Source organism: Tenrec ecaudatus, chromosome 1, assembly GCF_050624435.1.
Source record: "Tenrec ecaudatus isolate mTenEca1 chromosome 1, mTenEca1.hap1, whole genome shotgun sequence".
NCBI classification, from domain to species: Eukaryota; Metazoa; Chordata; class Mammalia; order Afrosoricida; family Tenrecidae; genus Tenrec; species Tenrec ecaudatus.
In genome coordinates this window covers 70,888,837-70,913,083 of record NC_134530.1, presented here as the reverse complement: position 1 = coordinate 70,913,083, position 24,247 = coordinate 70,888,837, and the positions used below count along the sequence as shown (strand labels likewise).

At 38.9% G+C, this 24,247-nt stretch overlaps 1 protein-coding gene and 1 pseudogene across 8 annotated transcripts in view; one reads left to right on the top strand and one right to left on the bottom strand.

The window, feature by feature from the left end:
* The window catches only part of MAST2 (microtubule associated serine/threonine kinase 2), a 188,963-nt gene that overhangs the window by 67,574 nt on the left and 97,142 nt on the right, over positions 1–24,247 (bottom strand). For 5 of the 8 annotated variants that reach the window (XM_075555633.1, XM_075555636.1, XM_075555639.1 and 2 more), the window contains one exon: positions 1,252–1,446. The exons of the other annotated variants lie outside the window; for them this stretch is intronic. In XM_075555633.1, coding sequence (XP_075411748.1) covers positions 1,252–1,446 — 195 coding nt within the window. The remainder of the gene's footprint in view (positions 1–1,251; positions 1,447–24,247) is intronic. 8 annotated transcript variants of the gene reach the window in all.
* LOC142428924 (prohibitin 1 pseudogene) lies at positions 6,958–11,631 on the top strand (annotated as a pseudogene).

Genomic DNA, 24,247 nt, shown 5'->3' with positions numbered 1-24,247 from the left:
TCACTCACTGAATAATCTGATGAACCAAATGACTTTATATTATCATTTATATGCTAATGATTTCTAATTATTTCTCTTTAGAGATCTAACTAAATGTCTAATTAATGATGCCCTGCAGTTTCTTAGTCTGTTAACAGTGACTTTAATTTTCCAGTTGTTCAATTCAAAAGTTTAAATCATTCTTAACTTATCTTAAAACCAGATATCCAATCCACCAATAAATCCTATCAATTCTTTCAAAATGTAACCCCAAATCTGACCACATATTACCTGTACCACCACAAGTTCAAACACAGATTATTCCCTTAGCCTTTTAATCTGTCAGATCAAGTCATTCTTCCACTTCAAATCCTCCAGTAGTTTCTCATCTCATTTAACATAGAAGCAAAAGTCCTTAAAATGGCTTTTGAAGTTTTACTAATGTGGTTTGCCCACATCTCAGACCTTATTCCCCACCACTTACCACCTTATTCACCAGCCTCACTGGCCTCTTTGCTGCACTAAGAACACACAAGGCACACTTATTAAGCAGGCACTTAACACTTACTATACCTTGGCCTGATACACTATTCCTCCATCTTTTTCCTTTCTGGCTCTGTGACTTCCTTTAGTCTTTGCTCATATATCAACACATCCTTGAGGACCTGTGTGATCATCTCATATAAATGGCAACACTTAGCCACACATTCTCTACTCTCCCTATCATACTTTATCTTAATAGTACTATGACTATCTGTTATCTATTTACTTATTAATTTCAATCCACGCTCTCTGTTTTCTATGCATAGAGCAATACCTGTCACATAATAAGTACTCAAAAATATTGAATATATGAAAAAGAAGACTGGAAGAAATGGGAGGTAGGGCTATTTTCATCAACCTGAACAAATAATTTAACCTATTTTGGAATCATATTTTCTAAAGCATGATCATCTAAATGTGGGAGTGTGGACTATTTAACCTCTAAAAAGCACTAGCATCCTGTCATGCTATGCTTCTTCCTCAAATGATCACAAGGCTATCCAACATCTGGATGAGCACACAACTAGTCTGAAGTACTGATATGCTATTCTAACGCCTAAAAATTTTAATGTAGCAATCTTTTTATAGTTTGTTTAGTCTTCTCTGTGCCAGGTTCATGACTCTTAACTCCTCATAATTTAAAAATTAGGTATGGGTTTACCCTATCAAGACTATTAGGTCAGAAGCGATCACCAAGGCCCACATTCACGTCACAGCAGTTTTCCTTACCTCCACTGCAGTGGGCGGCTGGAACAGGGGCTGCCAGGACTGCTGTGAGCTTGTGGGTTCAGGAAAAAGGCAAGAGGAGAAGTGGCCAATGCACAGTCAGCACTAAATGGAACTTTAGTGAGGGATAGGGCTGGAGCCGAAGTGGGTGAAAACATATGCTGGTTTACTTCAGATCCTCGGCAAAGAGTAGAGATTCTGACAAGGCACCACAATAGACAAAAAAACAAGATCAGTAATAGTTTCTCAGTGAAGAAACATATTCAAGTGGATTCTTTCAAGCAAGAGGATGAAGAAAAGTGAAAAAAAAAAAGTTTTTCAAATAGCATATCTCAGTTCCAATGCTAGAACAAAATGACAACAGAAACTTAAACTGAATCCACTTAATTAAAACCAAAATCTTAAGCTCTGGCTACTCAAAGTATTAAAAATTAACTCTGGATAAATCAAACATTGTAAGTATATACAATTCATCAGTTAACAAGAACAGGCAATGTTTTATGCTCAATGACTTAGTAAAACTGCCCAGAGAAATAGGCACATGTCCACTAAAGTAAAGCTCGGTGGATTAATCCTATAGCACTTTTTGACTAATGATTATATCAAATAATGTCATTTAAATTTGTCATATACAAAATCATGCCTTAATTAAATTTTTCTTCTCGTAATACTTTCCTCTCAAAATATTATCTAACCTTTTTGATGTATTAAGGCTAAGGGAAGACTATTAAAGAAATAAGATCATTAAACTGAAAAGACAGGCAGTAAAACTTTAGTTCACATTTGTTAATCACTGGTAGATATGGTACAGTTCATTAACTATAATTGAGGTTTTAAAAAGTTGCCTAAGTATTACATAAGCACCTAAACCGTGTTTAAAATGCTGGTTTCATATATTATTATTGCTAAATTCTCAAATATGAACTTAGTGATCTTCTAATTGTGTACTTCCAAATATGTATTCAAAGGAAACCTTCACCTTCCTACTAATTCTTCCTGTAACTAGCTTCAGTGTATTTCTGATTAGAAATAGAACAGAAGAGGGGAGGCCAGCTAAGTATTTAAAATTACAGGTATGCTCAATTTTTTTTTAACTTAAAAAGTAAAAACATTAATTTGGCTTAATATCTCTCAAAAATTAATTTTCATTTTTCTAAAGAATTCTTTCTAAAATAATCTTCCCAGGAAACACAAGTTACAGCTAATTATAACATGCAACAAGACATTAGTACTTGTTAAGTGAAACAATGTTTACACAGAATATTGCCATTTTAGATCTTATCACATAAAAGGAGGTTTAGTCATTCTGATAAAGACATAACGAAGATTGTAAAAATCTATGAAAACCAAATTCCTGATTTTGCTTCTAATTACCACTCTTCAAATAAGTCACCTTTACTTTAAAAGATATTTTAATTGATGAAGACATTCTTTTTTTTGTGGTCTTTATAGTCTTATAGTCTCACTCTGGGAATAAAGTCTCTTTCCCTAAGTTGCCAATTCTATTAAGTTATATTCATCAAACAAGTCATATTTTTCCCCAAGGTCTGGTAAAATCATTAATTCTATTACCGACCATCCATAAACACTGAATGCCAACCAAAGGGCCAAGGGCCATAATGGAGCCTGTGGGGGGAAAAGCTGTCTGTTGGAATAAGCAATGCTATCGCTGGGTAAGCATTAACAGTATGGGGGAATGGGAGGGGGAGAATCTAAGTGTGCGCCCTTCCTCCTATGAGTTAAACAAAGGTAGTTCAATATAGAAAACTGAGCTACAATGGGTGCTAGGGCCCTTCTTTCCCCTCCTGGTTCCCTTACTTGCTGAACAATGCCCTTAGCAATTTATCATTAAATAGCCCAGTACTTTTCCATCTTTGAATCCTCATCTAATTAATTTCTTATTGACCAACAAAGAAATAAAACTCATATCAAACCCTGAAGGACCCTAGCTTGGTTCTGTAAGAGAAGATCTGAAGTCTTGATCCAGGGTCAAGAATGCAATTTACTAGTCAAAAGAGAAGCTATTTTTCCTTTCCATTTGCTTTTCACATTCATGAGGCTTGTATTTGTCACTTTGTCAGAGTATTTAAATATGCATCTGCTTTTCAAGACAAAAAAATGTTATCTTGATTGTTAACCCAGTTCCTCCAGTACCTAAGAATCCCTAAAATAGCCTCCAAACCCAATTTTCAGAATCAGAAGCTCCCGATGCCCCTGCCAGGGACCACTTTTTTGACCTTGAATTAATGAAGCCAGCTCAGTCTCTTCCTGGCATACATTGAGGAAGCAGTCTTTACTCGGGCAAGTAAAGCTGTGTTAGTTGGCATTAGTTCTCTTTCTGACAATTGTCACTTTCCAATCAAAGACCCCAGCCTCCTTACTGAATCCGAAGGCATGGTGCTCCCAATCTCTCTCGCCTCCTTTTCATCATTTTCCTGGTTACTCAAATTTTTGCTCTTTCACACTGGCACCGTCTTTGCAGGAAGTTCTCTCACACAAGGGGTATGCAGTCTGTCAGCCAGAGGAAACCTAGGCTTCTCACACTTAATGGCCTTTTCTCCAAAAGGCACGATATTCAGAATCCTCTAAACAAAGACCTAAGAGGCCAGGAAGCAGCAAAGAGACATCTCAGACCCCAAATGAATCAGCTGTCCTCTGATCTGCCTGACATCATTCACACTCAGCCTTCAACAACCAGAGTTGTAAAGAGCACCTTGTTCCATCCACAGTGACAAGCACCAAAATCCCTCCCCTTCACAAATCAGTTGCAACTTCCAACCCTGAGGCCTGGCAGCAGGGAAAGATGCTGGCAGAAAGTGTACATACCAACTTGAAAACTCACACTGTGACAGAAATACTATCAACCCAGGAGGCGTGGGCCAGGCTACAACAGCTGCTGCAATGAGGAGAGGAGAGGAGAGGAGAAAAGAGCCATAATAAGGCTCCCAAAACAGTAAGCTAGTGAGCTAAGATTAGGTGGAATTTCTGCAACATTATTCACAATCAAACCCAAGCATGGTAGAGGGTACCAAGGCCTTAATGTTAGGGCTTAAAGTCAAGCCATTATTCAACTTCTGAATTTGGTCGATTCAAAAGATGCTATACTCCTTCAGGCAAAGATCAAAGCAGTTTTTTATTCAATTGCTAATGATTCTAATCACCTTGCTGTGAGAACAGCATGTTACCAAAAATAAAAGTAAAAAACCATTTCATTAAATTTTGTACAGATACTATTAATAAAAACACATATACATAAAAACACTTATATAGCAGACATTAAGATAAACTGCAAGTATAGCACGGATGAAACACACAACTTTCCTCTAGCTCTTTGGTGCTACCTTCATCCCACTATCATGACCTCAATTCTACCTTACAAATCGGATTAGACTAGAACATGTACACAGCTACAGGTAAGAGCCCACAACACAGAGAATCCAGGATACATAAACCCCTCAAGGCCAACAAGGAGAATAGAGATACCAGGAGGATTAGGGGAAGAAAGGGGGAATCAATCAAAAGGATCGACCTAGAACTCCATCCCAGGGGGATGAATAACAGAAAAGTGGGTGAGGGGTGACGGAGGACAATGTAAGATATGGAAAAAATAATCTATAACTTATCAAAGGTTCGTGAGAGAGGGCGCTGGCAGGGGAGGGAGGCGGGAGAAATGGGGACCTGATATCAGGGGCTCAAGTGGGAAGAGAATGCTTTGAAAATGATGATGGTGGCATGTGTGCAAATGTGCTTGACACATTGGAGAAGTGTATTGATTGTGATAAGAGATATAAGAGCCCCCAATAAAAGTATTTTTTAAATAAAATAAACTTCAGAAGAACTCTTATTGAAGGGTAAAACACTAACATTCTGTGCTTCCATTTCCTCATATGTAAAATATTTATAGTGCCTGAGATATATGTTGTCATGAGAATTAATGCACATACTACAGAACACCACTGAGCACAGAGCAAATACTAAAAGTGTGTTAGCCATTGTTACAGGAATTACACTCCAGGATTGAACTCACAGTTTAAAGGAGGAAATAAGCCTAAACACATTGGAAACTATCTGAGGGAAACAGCCTGGTCTAAAGAAAGCCAAGTGAATGATCAAGTCAAGAGCTCAATACTGGCAACTACAGAGCCAAAATGGTACTCTGGTGGCAGAGCAATTACACATTGTGCTGTTAACCTCAAAGTTCACCGTTCAAAACCACCAGCTGCTCCACGGGAGGAAAATGGGGTTTTCTACTCCCATAAAGAGTTACAGTCTCAACCGAACACAATGATCTACAGATGACCCCCTCTCAGGGGGATGGACAAAAGAAAAATGGGTGAAGGGAGACAGCAGGCCGTCTAAGACATGAAAAAAATTTTTTAAATAAAATATCAAGGGTTCATGAAAGAGAGTGTGTGAGGGGGCAGGTAAAATGAGCTGATACCAAGGTCTCAAGTAGAAAGAAAATGTTTTGAAAATGATGGTAACATATGTACAAATGTACTTGACACAATGGATGGATGTATCAATTGTGATAAGAGCTGTATAAGCCCCCATTAAAATGATTTAATGAAAAAAAAAGTCACAGTCTCAGAAACTCACTATTCTGCCTGTCGACATCAACGTTGGTTTGGTTTCTGTTGAGAGCCACAGAGAAAGGAAAGATCTTCATCCCAATCCAACTCTGATGGACACCTCTGATCCATCTAGATGGCAATATATGCCAAATTAGTCATAAAGTAGTATTCAAAGGATTAATCCAACCAGTGCTTTTTAAAGTCGCAACTCCTTAGGAGGGCATAAACTCTTCTTAGGAAGTTAGAACCAACTTTTTTTTAAAAGCAAAATAGAATAGATTAAAAATAAAATCAGTGTGCTTAACACATACTAAGAGTAAGAAGAATATGTTTACATTATTGAAATGTTTATAAACCTACAAGTGCACACACATGGGATGGGTTGCAATGGAAAATCTATTTGTTATTAGAGGCCATGGTCTAAGTGGTTTGGAAGACAGTGTTCTAATTACTATACCACACTCGCCTGACCCAGTAGCTACACACACTCATTTTTCGATTGTGTTCAGTGGTCTAATTCCTCAGCTCTTGCAGTTTGTATTTCAGTATGTCTGTTTGGTAGCTGGGCTGCACTCTGAAACCTAGCACTTCTTTACGACTAAGTCCTGCTTTGGCAAAGTCTAAGGTTAATTGGAAAAGCCTACACGCCAAGCTGAGGCCACATAGATATGGCTAGGCCCTAATTTTCTATCCAAGATTCCCCAATTCTTAATATACAGTACCTAATTCCAGACTACTAAATATCAACAATAGTAACAGTAACATCAATATTTATGCTTACTAATTACTAGTATCTTAGTCATCTAGTGCTACTAAAACAGAAATACCACACACAGGTTGTTTTAACCAATACATGTATTTTCCCACAATTTAGGAGGCTAGAAGTGAATTCAGGGTACCAGCTCTAAGGAAAGACTTTCTCTCTGTGGATTCTGAGGGAAGGAAGGTCCTTGTCTCTTTTGAACTTCTGCTCCAGGGTAATCTTCATGTAGCCTGGCATCTATCTTCTCCTGTCTCAGTTTGCTCATTTGTTTGTTTAATCTCTTTTATATACTATTAAAAGATAAATTTATTTAAAACACATCTTATACTAACACTGATCCTCATTAATGTAACAAAGACAATCCATTCCCAAATGAGATTAAACCATAGGTATGTTGTATGTCATCCAATCAATTCCGACTCATAGTAATTCTATAGGGTAGAGAACTACTCCAAAGGATTTCTTATGTTGTACTCTACAGGCAGGAGCCCTGGTGGCATAGTAGGCTACACATTGGGCTGCTAACTTCAAGATCAGCAGTTTGAAACTACAAGATGCTCTACATGAGAAAGATGAGGCTTTCTATTCCTGAAGAGATGTATCATCTCAGAACCCCACATAGGCAGTTCTACTCTGTCACAGAGGGTAGCTATGAGTCAGAATTTGTAATCATTTTTTAAAAAACATTTTATTAGGGACTCATACAACTCTTATCACAATCCATACATACATCAGTTGTGTAAAGCACATCTGTACATTCTTTGCCCTCATCATTTTCAAAGCATTTGCTCTCCACTTAAGCCCTTGGCATCAGCAGTGGCAGAGAAGCACTCAAAAACTCACTGCCATAAAGTCAATTCCAATTATTAGTGACCCTATATTAAGACAAGGTAGACTGGCCCTGTGAGTTCCTGAGACTGTAACTCTTTATAGGAGCAGAAAGGCTTTTTCAATAGAGGAGCAGCTGGTGGTTTTGAACTGCTAATCTTGACATTAGGAGCCCAAAAAGTAACTGCTATGCTACCAAGGCTCCCAGTAAAACTGAAAATCCACTCAGTTACCCCCTCACCACCACCAAAACTTTTCTATTCCGATTATTCCATGGTTCAATCACATCAAGCAGTATTGTACAACTGCTTTCACAGTTTGAAAACACTCTTTCTTCCTGAACTCCTTGATATCATCTCCCTTTTACCCTCCCTCCCCCATCCCCACTGTGCCTCTCAGGAACCCTAATTCTACCTGCTGTCCCTATCTGAGAAGCAACAAAACCCACATGGAAGAAGCACACCAGCTTGTGTGATCATGAGGTGTCGACAGTATCAGATAATTAAGCATCAAAGAAGAAAAAAACTTATCACTGTGAATGAAGTGGAGTGCAGAGTGGGAGCCCATCTGTAGGCAACTGGACATCCCCTTATAGAAGGGTCACAGGGAGGAGACAAGCCAGGCAGCTTGCAGTGTAGCAGTGAAGAAACGTATAATTTTCCAATAATGAGAGTAGTGATACCAGGAGTGGAAGGAGAAGGTGGGGTAGAAAGGGGGAACCGATATGAACCCCTCCCCAGGGAACAGACAAGAGAAAAGTGGGTGAAAGGAGACATCAGTCAGTTTAAGACATAAATAATAATTTATAAATTATCAAGGGTTTGTGAGGGATGGGGGGATGGGTTGAGAATGAGAAGCTGATACCAAGGGCTCAAGTAGAAAGAAAATGTTTTGATAATGATGATAGCAACAAATGTACAAATGTGCTTGACACAATAGATGTATGTATGGATTGACGAGTTGTATGAGCCCCCAATAAAATGATTTTAAAAGGTCTAGAGGAAGGAAGGAAGGAAGGAAGGAAGGAAGGAAGGAAGGAAGGAAGGAAGGAAGGAAGGAAGGAAGAAAGAAAGAAAAAAAGAAAAAGAAAGAAAGAAGACATCTAGGGCTATGACACATTTACTGAATCACATTACTAACTGTTCTTATAGCTGGTGTATTCTCAGTATGCACTTAGCTCTTGTCACTGAGTTAAGTCCAACTCATAATGTCTCTAAAGGGCCGTGTATACGACCCCATAGGGTTTCAAAAGCTATAGGTTTCTATGGTAGCAGACTGCCATCTCTTTCTCACATGGAGTGAGTGGCGGGTGGGTTCAAACAGCTGACTTTCAGGTTAGCAGCCAAGCACTCAACCACTGTGTCACAAGGCTCCTTGCTCCCAGTATATGTCTCAAGATTGTTATATAACAAGATTTTTCCCCTCTACAAAGATGATATTCGCCCACATTTTAGAAATCAGATGTAGCACTCACTACCTTCTGTCTGTAAAGAACTATTCTAGGAGTCATTTTATCTAAAACATTTTTGGATTACCTTTATTATTCTTATTTTTCACACTGCAAAATCAGCCCAATTCCATTGGTAAGTGCTTTATTCTTGTAATTCTCATTAGCCCTTTCACAATTAACACAACAGCATTGTGGAATAAATTAACCACAATGATTTAAGCCTTTAATGCTGCTGTTGCATGATGGCACTACAATCAACTAGAGGCCAGAGTTTGACCCTGCAATATGAGGATCATCTCTGGAAAGGAAATATAGTAGATATTCCAGACTACTGAAACTTCAAAGAATAAATTATTGGATACAGGATACTAATGGTATCGCCTAGACAATTGGACAACTTCCCAACCATTCCAGAGGACTGAGTCAGAATTTCCAGAACTCTTTTTAGTATGTGTGTGCACACACACACACACACACACAAATAAAAAAGATCTAGTGACTGAATGAGCTGATAAAGGATCACTATAGTTACTTATTTGAATTAGTTTTAATTCCTGGATATATGAAAGTCCTTTCTCTTCTTTTTAAAATTTTTCTTTTTAAGGCTACTCATGATAATTCAGTAAAGTTTTCTTTGGTAAACTTCCTAAGTCATAGCTCACTGAACCACTGGAATAGGGAAAATTTTACTAAATCAACTTAATTATCATGACAGTATAGTAATTAAAATAGGTTCGCTGTGAATGTTTTCTTTTGTACTGGAATATAAATTTCCAGAACAGCAAATTTACTACTACCGGATGCTGACAAGTCAATTCTGACTCACGACTACCCTACAAGTAAAAGAGCAACTACAGTTTTCAGTGGCTGATTTTTCAGATAGCCAGGCTTTCTTCAGGGGCTTTCAGGTGGACTGGAGCCTCCAACTTTCTGGTTAGCAGTCTTCCTCAGGTACTCTAAAGTCTATTTAAGAAGGCCTACATGATAAACTAACATTCTTGCCGCACTCGTGTTAAGTCATCATGGCAAACATAAAGAAAACAGGAGGGGTGTTTTGTGGTCAAGATTATCTGAAAATACATTAGATCCAAAGGTAAGACAGATTGTTAGAAATCTAGAATAAGAAAAATCACATTTATTTCCACTAAAAAACAATGCAATATTTACAGCACACTTTCCCAATTTATCTGAATATAGCCCTTTACTGTCAGCAATACAAAATACTTCTTTCTATGAGTGGCAATTAGGTGCCATTGACTCAGTTGTTATCTGATACACAAGAAAAAAACACTTCCCAATCCTGCAACAACCTCACAATTATTGGATGTTCTTGTCTATAGGCATGCTATTAAATTCTGTATGGGGGAAATTCAGTTAACTCCCCTCCAACTGGAAAAAAATCTAGATTTTCGTTCATTGTAAATTATTTTTTTTGTAAATTACCATGTAAATTTGAGCCTTTTATGATCTTCTCCTTTGAGTGATCTGTAAAATCTGCCTGGCTCTTTTACTCAAAATAATTTTGGGGAGCTAGGTACATGCTAATTTTTTTGATGATCACTTTCTAGACACTTCTGAGGAAGCCTAGTGGTATAGTGGCTATTTGTTGGACTGCTAACTACAAGGTCAGCAGTTTAAAACCACCAGCAGATCCAAGGGAGACACACAAGATTTTCTAATCTTGTAAAAAGTTAGTCTTAGGAACCCAATGAAAACTGGTCCACAGGACTGCTATGATTTGGAATACACTCGAAAGTTGAGTGAGTTTTATTTTATTATCATGAAATAATATTTTTCAAGACATAAAAACAGAACATCTTTTTTTTTTTTACAGAACATCTTATTTTAGTTTGTTAGCTTGATTTAAAAGTCTATACCAGGGTAATTCATGTGGAGGTCGGAGTGAAAGCAGGTGTGAGTGGGCTAAAAGGGAGATCCAACAGAATCACACATGGCTGCCAAGGTGTTTGAGTCATCAGCAAGTTCAGCCTGGCCTTAGCCATCCGCGGGAGGCGTGGTGTACTCAGCCCTTTACAATGTGGACGTGGGGCACAGAGTTGTCATCTCTGACTGGTTCCGTGGAGTCTAGGACATCATAGTAAGGGAAGGGACTCACTTTCTCATCCCTTGGGTACAGAAACCAATCCTCTTTGACTGTCACTCTCAACCATGGAATGTGCCTGTCATCACTGGTAGCAAAGTTCGACAGAACGTCAACATCACACTGCACATCCTCTTCCACCCAGTGGCCAGCCAGCTGCCACGTGTCTACACCAGCATCGACGAGGACTATGAGTGCATGCTGCCGTCCATTACCACCGAGATTCTCAAGTCCATGGTTGCTGACTTTGATGCTGGAGAACTAATCACCCAGAGAGAACTGGTCTCCATACAGGTGCGGGATGACCTCACAGTGCGAGCAGCCACCTTTGGGTTCATCCTGGATGATGTGTTTGACACATCTGACCTTCAGGAAGGAGTTTACAGAAGCGGTGGATGCCAAGCAGGTGGCCCGGCAGGAAGCTGAAAGAGCCAGATTTGTTGTGGAAAAAGCTGAGCAGCAGAAGGCGGTGGCCATCATCTCTACCCAGGGAGACTCCAAGGCAGCCAAGCTGATTGCCAACTCACTGGCCCCCACCACCGGGGTCAGGCTGATCGAGCTTCCCAAGCTGGAAGCTGCAGAGGTCATTGCCTGTCAGGTCACATGCTCTGGAAACAAAACCTACCTGCCGCAGGGCCAGTCCGTGCTCCTCCAGCTGCAGCAGTGAAATAGATGGAAGCAAGAGGTATAAAAGAAGAGATTGGTGTTAACTAGCCATAAGTATGAAGAAAAAGGTAATGTGTTAGTCTGAGTAGACTAGAGAAACAAATCCACAGAAACTCATATGTATGTAAGAGAGTTTCATATAAAGGGTAAGTGTACATTAAAGAAGTATCCCAGTGCTGTCCAAGTCCTTAAGTCCGACATCAGCCCAAATGTCCAACACCAATCTACAAAGTCCTCCTCAATCTCATAAAACACACTAAATGACACAGACTGCAAGAAGAAAGCAGAATCAATGCGTGTGTAAGCAAATCAGCACTGTCAGGGGTCTCCACACAGCTGCTCCAGCACCCAGGGTTGCATCAGGGTAGGTCCATGTGGCTTCTCCTCAGGGATATCTCACAGGAAATGAGCCTTGCCAGCTAAAGCAGGGAACTGGCAAAGGCAACTGAACCCTGGTCTGACCATCAGAAAGCAAGAGACCAGAGAACTAGAAAGGCTAGGCTCACAGTATATAGTCGTGCATAAGCCAAGTTTTTCAGCACAAAAAATGTGCTGAAAAACTGGGGTTCGGCTTATACATGGGTCAGTGGTACTATTAGTAATGCTATGGATGGCAGCGAAGACTGCGCTTTGTATGAAAATTATAGCAGTGATGGTGATAACTGTGATCTCAGTGAGTACAGTGTCTATGATGACCTCATACCAGCTGAAGCTCTGCATTGGGATACGGATGACGAGGAGGAATCCAGTTTTGAAGGATTTTAATTCTTTACAGTTTAGCTTGGTTGCTGATTGAGCTCAGGGAATAGTACTCTTAAGATATCATTGTTTTTGTTGAACCTATTTTCCACTACTGTGCTGGTTTACTAATGTTAAATGACTTGTTGTCCTTTTATTTATGATTTTATTTAAAATAAATATTTAAATACATTACCCCACTGATGTCTCAATTTTTAGTAATTTTATTTTCATTTGTTTTGATTATTGAAACTCACCAATAGCGTCTGCATTTTCCACCCTAGGCTTATACTCGAGTCAACCAGGTTTTCTGGTTTCCTAGGTAATAATGAGGTACCTCGGCTTATACTCAGGTCGGCTTATATTCGAGTATATACGGTATTTCTCCACCCTTCACTTAATCCCATCGGTGTTTATTGGCCAGGTTGGCACAATAAACCTTACCTATCTCAGGTAACATGAATGACTCATTTTCAATCTTGAGAAATGACATTTAGTAAGTTTGGGAATGAAAACACAACTTTTTTTTTTAAGACAATGACTTCAGTGTTTTGTTTTTATTTCAATAAATCATTTTTATTTCAATAAATCATGTTGGGGGGCCTTACAACAATCCATACATCGATTGTATCAAGCACATCTGTACATATGCTGCCATCATTTCCAAAACATTTTCTTTCTACTTGAGCCCTTGATATCAGGCTCCTCTTTTCCCTCCTTCTCTCCCTCCCCCTTTCTTTTGTGTACCCTTGATAATTTATAAATTATTTTAATTTTCATATTTTACATCATCCACTATCTCCTTTTACCCATATCTCTGTTGTTTATTCCCCCAGAGGTGGGGGAGGGGTTTATAACATTGACTTCAATTTTATAAATGTTGAAGTTAAGAATATTCTGAATACTCTTGTTCAAATGCAATGCAACACAATGCAATTATATGTATTGGTAGTTTTGAGATTCAGCCATATGAATGTAGGGGTTATATCATATCAATTGCTATTCTCAATATAACAGTAACAAAACTGGATCTCAAGGATTTTCAGGCCACGGACAACCATGTGCATTTTTTAACAGTGAAACAGTTCCTATGGAGAAATTAGTGATGACTATTACTTGATCGCTGCTAAAACTTTCCTATCTGAGGTCATCTATTACAGCTCAAAGGAGGACAGGTTTTAAATGTAACACAAAACTCTCACTTTGACCTTCACAGTACTGTGTTGCTTTAACTTATGTCCAGTGGCCTCTGACTCATGGTAACCACATGCCAGAACGCATTGTCCAGCCCTACATCATCCTCATAATTGTATTGTGGATTAAACCACTGTTTTTGACAGCTTGTACCTAGACAGATTGCCCTTTCTTCCTAGACCATCTTAGAGTGGAAGTTCTGTTGAAATATGTTCAGGACTATACTCCTTACAAAAAAGGAAAAACCACACCCATTGTTGTAGAGTCAATTCTGACTGATGGCAACCCCTTATGTTACAGAATAGAACTGCTGCATAGGATTTTCTTGGCTGTAATCTTTACAAAAGACAATTGTCAGGCCTTTCTGCCTTGACACGTTGGGTGGATTTGAATTGCCAACCTCTAGATGAGGGCTCAAGCACAATCCTTTGTGCCAACAAACTCTCTAATTTTCAAAGACCCACAAAAATTAAAGTCTTGTGTAACTGATACCATACAAAGGGTTTATATATTTACTACGTTTAACAGGTGGCATCTATTTTAAGCATTTATCCAGACAAACACCATCCAGTTGCATGAGTAAAAAAGTACATGACCCTGTGTCAGTTTCACAAGGCCAAAATTTGACACATCACATTCCTGAGCCCCAAGAACCTGGGATTGCAGACATCTGGCATTTATTTCCATCCAATATCTGGTGTCCACATTCACTGCCCAATTGAGGAAGACAATAGTGCAAAAGGATAACTATCCCCAATGACTACAAGAATAAAGGCCAACAATATCAAAAGACAGATACATACACACATACACAAACAAGGGGTTTTCAAAAATTCATCAAAAAATTCAACCACCTTTTAATTCCACTTTTCCAAGAACCTTCTGAAGCACCTTCATATATAAACATGTTCTCATTCTCCATACTGGGATTTCACTCTCTTCTATAAGGTGATTACCAAAGCTGACTTCATGAATATCCTGTGGCTTTTCTAAGACATATTACTATTACTTTTAACAACATGATTTGGAACCTGCAAATCTTTATAATAAAATGTTCATACCTTCTAACTAAGTTTATAATCAAATATAAGGGAAAAGTTGGCAGAAAGCAGAGAATATCACAAAGATATTTATGTGTAATTTACCTATTACATGAAGATAATTTGATAGTGTGAGCCCTAACAAATTATGGACATTACGAAGAGCAGAAAACACAGAGCACTTAAATTGTGCTCATGTAGAGCCTCTTCATGAATCAGGAGACAACTGCTAAAACAGAACAAGAAGGTACTGACTGACTTCAAATTGGAAAATGTGTGGCTGGATTATATGTTATCATCTTATGTATTCAATCTATACTTATAAATAATCGGTGAAGCCAGATGATATAAAGAAAAATGAAGCATCAGAATTGAAGGATGATTCCAAATCATCAGACATAAGAAGCAAACTTTACTGGAAAATTTAAGTCAAGAGAGAGGGAGAGTCTTGGAAAAGGAGATTACATTTCTGTTGGTGGGTAAACCGAGAGGAGCAACCTCCCATCAGGAAAAAAAAAGTTTAATAATACTTACATAGAACACAAGGTGAGAATACGCCTTGTACTATATTCCTAATTGGACATTTTGACATAGTTTTATACAGCCTTTGGTGACCCAGGTCCTGTGCTACAGCCTACAGGGCCTCAAGACTCCATTCTTGTGAGGCACACTAATCCCTCATAGGCCACACTTGAAGGATTTGATGTGGAAATCCACTAAGTTAACTGTGCATTACCCCAATTCACCTTTAACAGATTTAAGGAACTGGCATACTCTCTTGAAAATGCCTTAGTATGAGAAGACGCAGAATGACTGCGATCCCAGAGTTATGGAATTGGTGACAGTTGGACTCGGGTTCACATTTCTTGCTTTGAGGAAGCCCAAGGAATGTGGGACTATTTTAATGCCCCCCCCACCAGTTTTTTATGACATGTATTAATCTAGTAGAAATAGCTCTGCCTTAAAGTGTTATTAAAAGTTTTGCCCAATTACCAACCCCAATTTTTTGTGCAAATAGTTCCATTCACTTTAGAGTTTATTTAATCTATATGCATCAACAATTCATGTATTGCAGTCTTTTCTCAACAGTGTTTTAAATTCTATACCATTGGCTAAATTAATGACATCAATAGAATTATCTTAAATACAAAGGAATAATTTATAATATCTCTCATAAAATGATAACGGTGTTCCTAAAGTGAGCCAGAGACATATATAAATCATAGATATGTGAATGAACTTGGGGTCACACTTAATTCTAGTCCCAACCTAAGAATAAGTTCTTATTATATGACCCTGCTGGATGCTTACTCTCATGAAGAGATATGGGTGCTACAGAAGTGTTACAGAAGAAAGCAGGTGAGGGCCAGCTATCAGAAAAAATAGTGTCTGGGGTCTCAACTGTCTGTCTTCATACAAGCATCCACCTAAGTGAGGCATCAATTAAGTCCATATGGAAGAAGCACACCAGACTATGTGATCCAAAGATGATAAACAATAAAATCTAAATCCAAAGGAGGAAATGTTATCAGAGCTTAAATTGTGAACACCCAGTTTTCAGAAGGCTATGTATTGCTGTGGAAGCCCAAAATCCATTTGCAGAGTCCCTGTGTGGATTAAGCCTCCAGGGAATCCCCTCTGGCCATACTTCAGGGATGTGAACAGCCTCATTATCAGACAGAGAACATTATAAAATCAATTATGGTGTATATGTAGTTAGGTCAAAATATAATACCGTATCATTTGATCTCTCCTTTGACCCATTTTAAAGTTGTTTCAGTTTTTAATATTTTCGGATTCCTTTTTATTCTGATTTTTCTGTTTTACTTAGTCATTATTCTTGGGTTTTGTTTTATATGATTTACTACATATGAAATCCAGCAAAGGTAGATCTATACTGAAAATTATCAATTGCCTAGGGGCATGGCAGGGGAAGATGGGGGAATTGAGAGCTAATAACATGAAAAAAAAGAAAATGTGCTGAAATTGATTGTGGTGACCATTGCACAAATCTTAATAAGACTGAATTATTAAATTGTATAATCTACAAAGTATATACCAATAAGACTATTAAAAAAGAACTGAAGGATAATTAACATAAGATAAATAGATGTTACATTTGGCTCACCCAAAATAAAGACAACTTTAAGCATTTAAATACTTCACTAGGGATTGTGTCTGAAAATAAAGAAAACAAAAATCTTCACAAGTGGACCAATAAACAATATCATGATGTACGAAGGAAAATAGTGAAGTTGTCAACTATTTCTACTTTATCAACAACCAATATCCACAGGCACAGCAGTCAAAAAGTCAAAAAACCTATCGCAACTCTGCTGCAAAAGACCTGTTTTTTTTCTTTTTAAACCATTTTATTGGGGGCTCTTACTGCTCTTACACAATCCATACATACATCCATTGTATCAAGTACATTTATACATACGCTGCCATCATTTTCAAAACAATTTCTTTCTACTTGAACCCTTGATAACAGCTCATTTGTCCCCCTCTCCCACCCTACCTCTCATGAACCCTTGGTAATTTATAATTTTTTTCTTTTATGTCTTAACACTGACTGCTGTCTCCCTTCACCCTCTTTACTGTTGTCCATCCCTAGGGAAGGGGTTATATGTAGAGCATTGTGATTGGTTCCCCTTTTCTCCCCAACTTCCCCATATCTTCCTAGTATCTCTACTCCATTATTGGTCCTGAGGGGTTTCTCTGTCCTGGATTCCCTGGTGTTGCAAGCTGTTACCTGTACCAGTGTTCATGCTCTGGTCTAGTTGGATTTGGAAGGTAGAATTTGGGTCATGATAGTGGTGGTAGTGGTGGGGGGACGACACATTAAAGAACTAGAGGAAAGCTGTATTTTTCTATGGTGCTATCCTGTACCCTGGCTGGCTCATCTCTTCCTTGTGACCCTTCTGTGAGGGGATATCCAATTATTTATAGATGGGCTTTGGGTCTCCACTCCACCCTCTCCCTCATTCACATTGATATGACTTTTTTGTTCTGGGTCTTTGATGCCGGATCCCTGATCCCATCAACGCCTCATGATCACACAGGCTGGTGTGCTTCTTCAATGTGGGCTTTGTTGTTTCTCAGCTAGTTGGCCGCTAGTTATATATTCAATTGTTTCACATTTTCTTTATGTTATTTCTCAATGCTTGTTGATTTTTCATTTCAAGATACATTTTACATCTCATAGGGGTCTGTGGCAATTCTTAATCAGGCTGCCTAAAATAGTTTTTATCTAATACAATTTTCTGTCTAAATGTTTTTAGGGATGGTAGTTTTGTACAGTTAAATGTTGTTTTTAAAGGGGAGTTTAAATTTATTTTTTCACCATTCCAAGTTCTGCAAAAGAGCTCTGTAACAGACAACTAGACTGCTCTTTACAAGCGAGGATGTGGAGGTTTTATTTTGCTTTTTGGGACTTGTCATCAGGAAAGATCAATCACTACAAAAGGATATCATGTTAGGTAGAAAGTGAACAAAAATGATGGAAATTCTCAGTGAGAGGGACTGACACAATAGCCACAATATAAGGGATATCCCTACCCACCCCCAGAAAATGGAAAAAATCTTCATTAGGTGGAGCTTTCATAGTATGCATTTTTCCAACTAGACGAGCATTGAACAACTCGCTCTTAGTGTACCTAGTGGTGTTACCTGGAAAAGTTCTTTCTGATCACGGAATTTTTTCGTAAAAGCCATTTCATTGGAGCCTCGTTTTTTGTGATGACATTTTAAGAAACAGCATGCAGATGTGAAATTTTGTTTCCTGCTCAGAAAAAATGCTGCAGAAACTGTTGTGGTGTTGAACACAGCTTACAAGGACATTGCTATGGGAAAACTCAAGTGTACCTATATCAAAAAAGGTGAAATGTCAATTGATGACAAACCTCGTTCTGAACATCCTTTGTGCTAATTACATAAAGCAATGTCAATTTGAGATTTACGAGTGAAGGAGTGGAGGCTAGCCTGTCAATCAGGTCACAGCTTGATTACCTCATTTGGAGGCACTAAGGAGATTAACAGCTCACTGGAGGCAGGACACACGGGCACTCCCTACAAGCCATTCCTGTTGAGAAGACACATGGAACTACACTAGAGCCCTGGAGCTGAAAGAGCCACGTGGAGACCCCTGCCAACACTGAGATGTTTCCACTGCCACTGGATCCGCAAGACTTTCCACCCACTGGCCTGTGATCTTCTTGCATTTGGCATCATTGAATATGCTGCATTGAGTCTGAAGAGGAATTCATAAATTGATATTGGACATATGGGCTAACAGCAGACTGACAGACTTGATCTGGACTGGACTGGGATGTTAGTATACAATTGCTCTTATATATAAAGCTCTTTCTTATACACATTTGAATGTGTCTATGAATTTGTTTCTCTAGTCAACCTGGACTATCAACAACCAGAACAGACAAAAATTCGACACATAGTATATTTAGAGTTCATTCCACCAGGTCAAACTGTTAATCAAGCTTTCTATTTAGAAGTTCTGAAAAGATAGCATAACAGTGTACAACAAAAAAAGGCCTGATCTGTGGCAGGCAGGACTGGTTTTGCCACCATGACAATGCACTTGCTCACACAGCCATCATCTCAGTGCATCAGTTTCTGGTAAAAAACAGCATGCCTCTCTTGCCCCATGCACCTTACTCTCCTGACCTCGCTACATGCGATTTGTTTCCACGAATGCAGAGGGACTTGAAAGGATAGCGATTTGAAGATTTTGGAGAGGTGAAGAAAAACTGAGGGAGGTGGTGTCAGCCATCCAAACAGATGAGTTTGAAAATGTTTTCAAGAATGGAATCATAACAGCAAGGGAATGGAGTGGCAAGGTCCTCAGGGAATGCTTAAAGTGGACTTTGGGGCCAGGGCGTGGTGCCCCAACAGACTGGACTGGAAAACGCTCCTAAGGGCCAGCAAACGATCCCTGAACTAACTACAAGCTTTTCTCTTGTTAAAAAAAAAAAAAAAAGAATGGAATCATAAAAGAAAAAAAAAGAATGGAATCGCAGATCTGACAAACGTATTAAGTGTAATGGACAGCACTTTGAAGGTGATAAAGTTGGTTTCTAAAAGAAATTTAAATACATAGCTTTGAAAAAAAATCTGGGTTTTTTTTGGGAGGGAGTACCTAAAAGTAGAATCAAACAAAGCAAAGATTACGAAAATGGCCCAAGAACAGATAACATTTTGTTCTGTTTTACATAAGGTCTCCATGAGCCAGAGTTGACTAGATGGCATGTCACTAAGGCCTGCTAATAATAAAAATAATAATAATTAACTATCACGTGTTAAAAGCTTATTATAAATAGAATTCCCCTAAGTTCTCTAACAATAATAAAGTCTTGAGTACAAGCACTATGTCTGTATGCTTTACAAATATAATGTTTAGAAGTGAAATGAGGTAATGAGCTTACTGGAAAACTGTTACGTTCCTAAGGTCAATACCTCCACTGATGGACATTAACACTGAGGAAAACAGGATGAGGACTGTATTTCCTAACTTATAACAGAGGGAATCTGGAAAACTGGTATTCCACAGTAGGAAAGCCTCCATTTTGATAAGTTAAAGTCCAAGTACATTATCCTGCTTCAAATATCATTTCCACAGATTTTCCCCTTTAATAGCTATGCTACCTTTGGGTGAGCACATGGTTAATTATACCTTCTTATATAAGCAGACATTATTCTTTTGCTCTTTCTTACTGCCACGACACCAGCCCCCCTTGTACCTTCCCCCATTCCAGGTATTAGATTTCCTTGCCATTGAGCTCAGAGATACTAATGTACCGTGTACACTCAAATATAAGCCGACCTGAGTATAAGCTGAGATACCTAATTATTACCTGGGAAATCAGAAAAACTGATTGACTCGAGTATTATCCTAGGGCAGAAAATTCAGAAGCTATTGGTGAGTTTCAATAATCAAAACAAATGAAAATAAAATTACTAAAAATTGAGACATCAGTGGGGTAATGTATTTCAATATTTATTTTAAATAAAAAACATAAATAAAAGGACAACAAGTCATTTAACATTAGTAAACCAGCACAGTAGTGGAAAATAGGTTCAACAAAAACAATAAGGTATCAACAATGATACCTTAAGAGTACTATTCCCCAGGGGAGCAATAAATGATCCAAAATCAGTAGCAAGGAGAGTGTGAGTGGCCTGGTAGGGATTCAGCAAGGGCCAGGTAATCTAGAGAAATTATTGAAACCCAAATAAAGGCTGAGCATGATAGTGGGACAAGCAGAAAGTAAAAGGAAATATAGGAAAGAACTAGGTAACAAAGGGTATTTATAGAGGTCCAAAGATTGGAATGTACATATGTAAATATATTTATATGAGTGTAGGGAAACAGATCTAAGTGCATATATTTATAGGTTTAGTACTAAGGCAGCAGATGGACATTGGACCTTCACTCAAGCACTTACTCAATGCAAGAACACTTTGTTCTATTAAATTGGCATTCCAGGATGCACACCTTCCTGACATGATTGCTGAAGAAAAATGTGTACATAAGCAAATGTGGTGAACAAAGCTGATAGTGCTCGGCTATCAAAAGATATAGCATCTGAGGTCTTAAAAGTTTTAAGATAAACAAGCGGCCATCTAGCTGAGAAGCATCAAAGCCCACATGGAAGAAACACACCAGTCTGTGAGATCACGAGCTATCGAAGGGATCAGATATCAAGCATCAAGGAACAAAAAATCCTATCATTGTAAATGTGGGTGAGTGCAGAGTGGAGACTCAAAGCCCAATGGTAGCCAACCGGACACCCCTTACTGAAGGGTTGTGGGGAGGAGGTGAGCCAGTCAGGGTGCAGGGTAGCAACGATGAAACATACAACTTTCCTCTACTTCTTAAATGCTTCCTACCCCCCCGCCCCAACTATCATGATCCCAATTCTACCTTACAAATGGGGCTAGACCAGAGGATATACATAGGCACAGATAGCAATTGGAAACACAGGGAATCCAGGACAGATGACTCCTTCAGGATCAGTGATGAGAGTGGCAATGCCTAGAGGGTGGAGAGAATGTGGGGTAGAAAGGGACAACTGATTACAAGAATCTACATATAGCCTCCTCCCTGGGGGAGGGACAGCAAATAGTAATTTATGAATGATGAAGGGTTCATGAGATGGGGGGAGTGGATAGGGAGGGGGGGAATGAGCAACAGATATTAAGGGCTCAAGTAGAAGGCAAATGTTTTGAGAATGATGATGGCAACAAATGTACATATGTTCTTGACACAATGGATATATGTATGGATTGTGATAAGAATTGTACGAGCCCCCAATAAAATGATTTTTAAAAAAATAAGTACTATTCCCTGAGCTCAATCAGCAACCAAGCTAAAATGTAAAGAGTTAAAATCTTTCAAAACTGGATTCCTCATCATCATCCGTATTCCAATGCAGAGCTTCAGCTAGTGTGAGGTCTTGATAGACACTGTCCTCACTGAGATCGCCGTCATAATCATCACTGCTGTCATTTTCATACAAATCGCAGTCTTCACTGCCACCAATAGCATTACTAAGAGTACATTTCTGGAAGGCATGTCATACCATGTCTTCTGGAATGTCTTCCCATGCATCTCGAACCCACTTTACTATTAACTCTATGTCAAGCTTCATGCAATTCACTCCCTAGAGCCCCATTAAAGTACGTTAAACCACGAAGAGCTTTTATAGCTTTTGGAATCTGTTCCAAGTCAGCCTTCATGTTCCGCCACTCCCTCACTTGCTTTTTGTCAACACAGAATTCCGTACTTGCAATACTGTTATTGCTCTTTTCTGCTCTTGACACAACCTTCATTTTGAAACCAGCCTCATATGACCGGCGTTTTTTTGGTTCAAGAGTATCGATTTCTAATGGGATAAAAAAACAAGACTTTGAAAAAGAACTTTCATGGTAATGCACACACACACCCCCCAACGTGTTAGCCGGGAGGAAGGGGGAGGGATCTGTGTGGGAAGGGGATGCAGGATGTGAATTAACACAGAGACCAGAGGGGAAAGACAGAGTACAACCACAGACACATCCTTACCAGTTCAGCTGCCTGTGTAAGTGAATCACTACAGGTGCTTCTGCGAATTGGAGCCGTCCATGTCATAGGACGGCTCTGATTGGTTAGATGTGGGTAAACAAACATTCAAAGCCCTGCAGTGTCAGCGGGGCTTTGAATGAACAGCGGAGAAACGGCAATCACCCGTTACTGGAAGAGTGGGGGGCAGCGAGATGTTACACCTTGCTGGGGTACCACTAACGCGTGTATAAGCTGAACCCCAGTTTTTATCACACTTTTTGTGCTGAAAAACTCAGCTTATACATTTGTATATACGGTAGGTAGATGCCACCCACCTTGTGATGCATGTAACTACTGAATATTAATGTCTTATGGCTACCTACAAATGTCCCAAGATAGTAAAGGTTCTCTCTCTTCTCCCAGTTCCACTTGGACCATCAAGAGGGACTGAGGTGAGCATGGTACCATAAAACATACCTGACTCCTTTATTTTACTCTCTCTTTCTTATTCTCTGACTTTACTATAATCTTTATATATTATCGCAGTACATTTGCGCCTTCTGGTCCTTTAGTTGTTGGAGGCTGGTTTCCTCCGACACGCCACACGTGTGCCTACAATCTATTTTCTCCTCTCTCCTGCGTCAACTTTTCCTTCCTTATTGACTTTCCTTTGGCACAGAAGCATGAGGTAATATGCGGGGGGTGGGGGGGTCCAGACAGACGCGTAGTGGAAGACACAGACAGGGACACGACCTCACAGCTTTCAGTTATCCACCATTTTACGGTTCTTTTCCATAAAATTCTGAAAAAACAATATATGAAACTACTCCCAAAACTTAAAAGAGGAATAAAAATTAAGTGAAATCATGTGTACTCTTCACTGAGATTCACCAACTGTTAACATTTTTGCCACATATGTGTCTTTCCTTATCCTTCATCCCTTAAAGCCCCCACTCTTATCACACCCACTCAGGTCATCTATTTTTGTTGTTCATCAATTGAACAATTTGAAAGTCAGTTGTAGACTTCATGTCATATTTTCCCATTACTTCTATAATTAACACCTTTGATCTATGAACAATGAAAACTCCTAAATAACCACATATGTATTATAATACAGAAGTTTAACGCTGACCCAAAAACATTACCTAAGAAATGTTCACGTTCAAATTTCCCAGTGGTCTCAGTAATATCCAGAACCAAACCCTGAATTTAGCTGCCATCTGTCTCTAATCTACAATATATCTTTAGTCTTTTAAACTTTAACATAGTTTTAAGAGATTAGGTCAATAGTTCTACACAATGACCTTAAATTTTGATTACTCTTATCGTGTCTTCAGAGCCCTGGTGATGTAACAGTATGCATTGGGCTACGATCTGCATGGTCAGCAGTTCAAAACACCAGCAACTCCAGGGAAGGAAGACTGGGTTTTCTATTCTTCATAAACAGTTACAGTCTCAGCAAACCACAGAGGTTGCTATGAGTTGACATTGACTCAATAGCATTGAGTTTGGGTTTGGTTTTGTTGTTTTTTTGGTGGGGAGGGGGGTCTTGTTTCTTCATAAATTAGTTTGGGTTAATT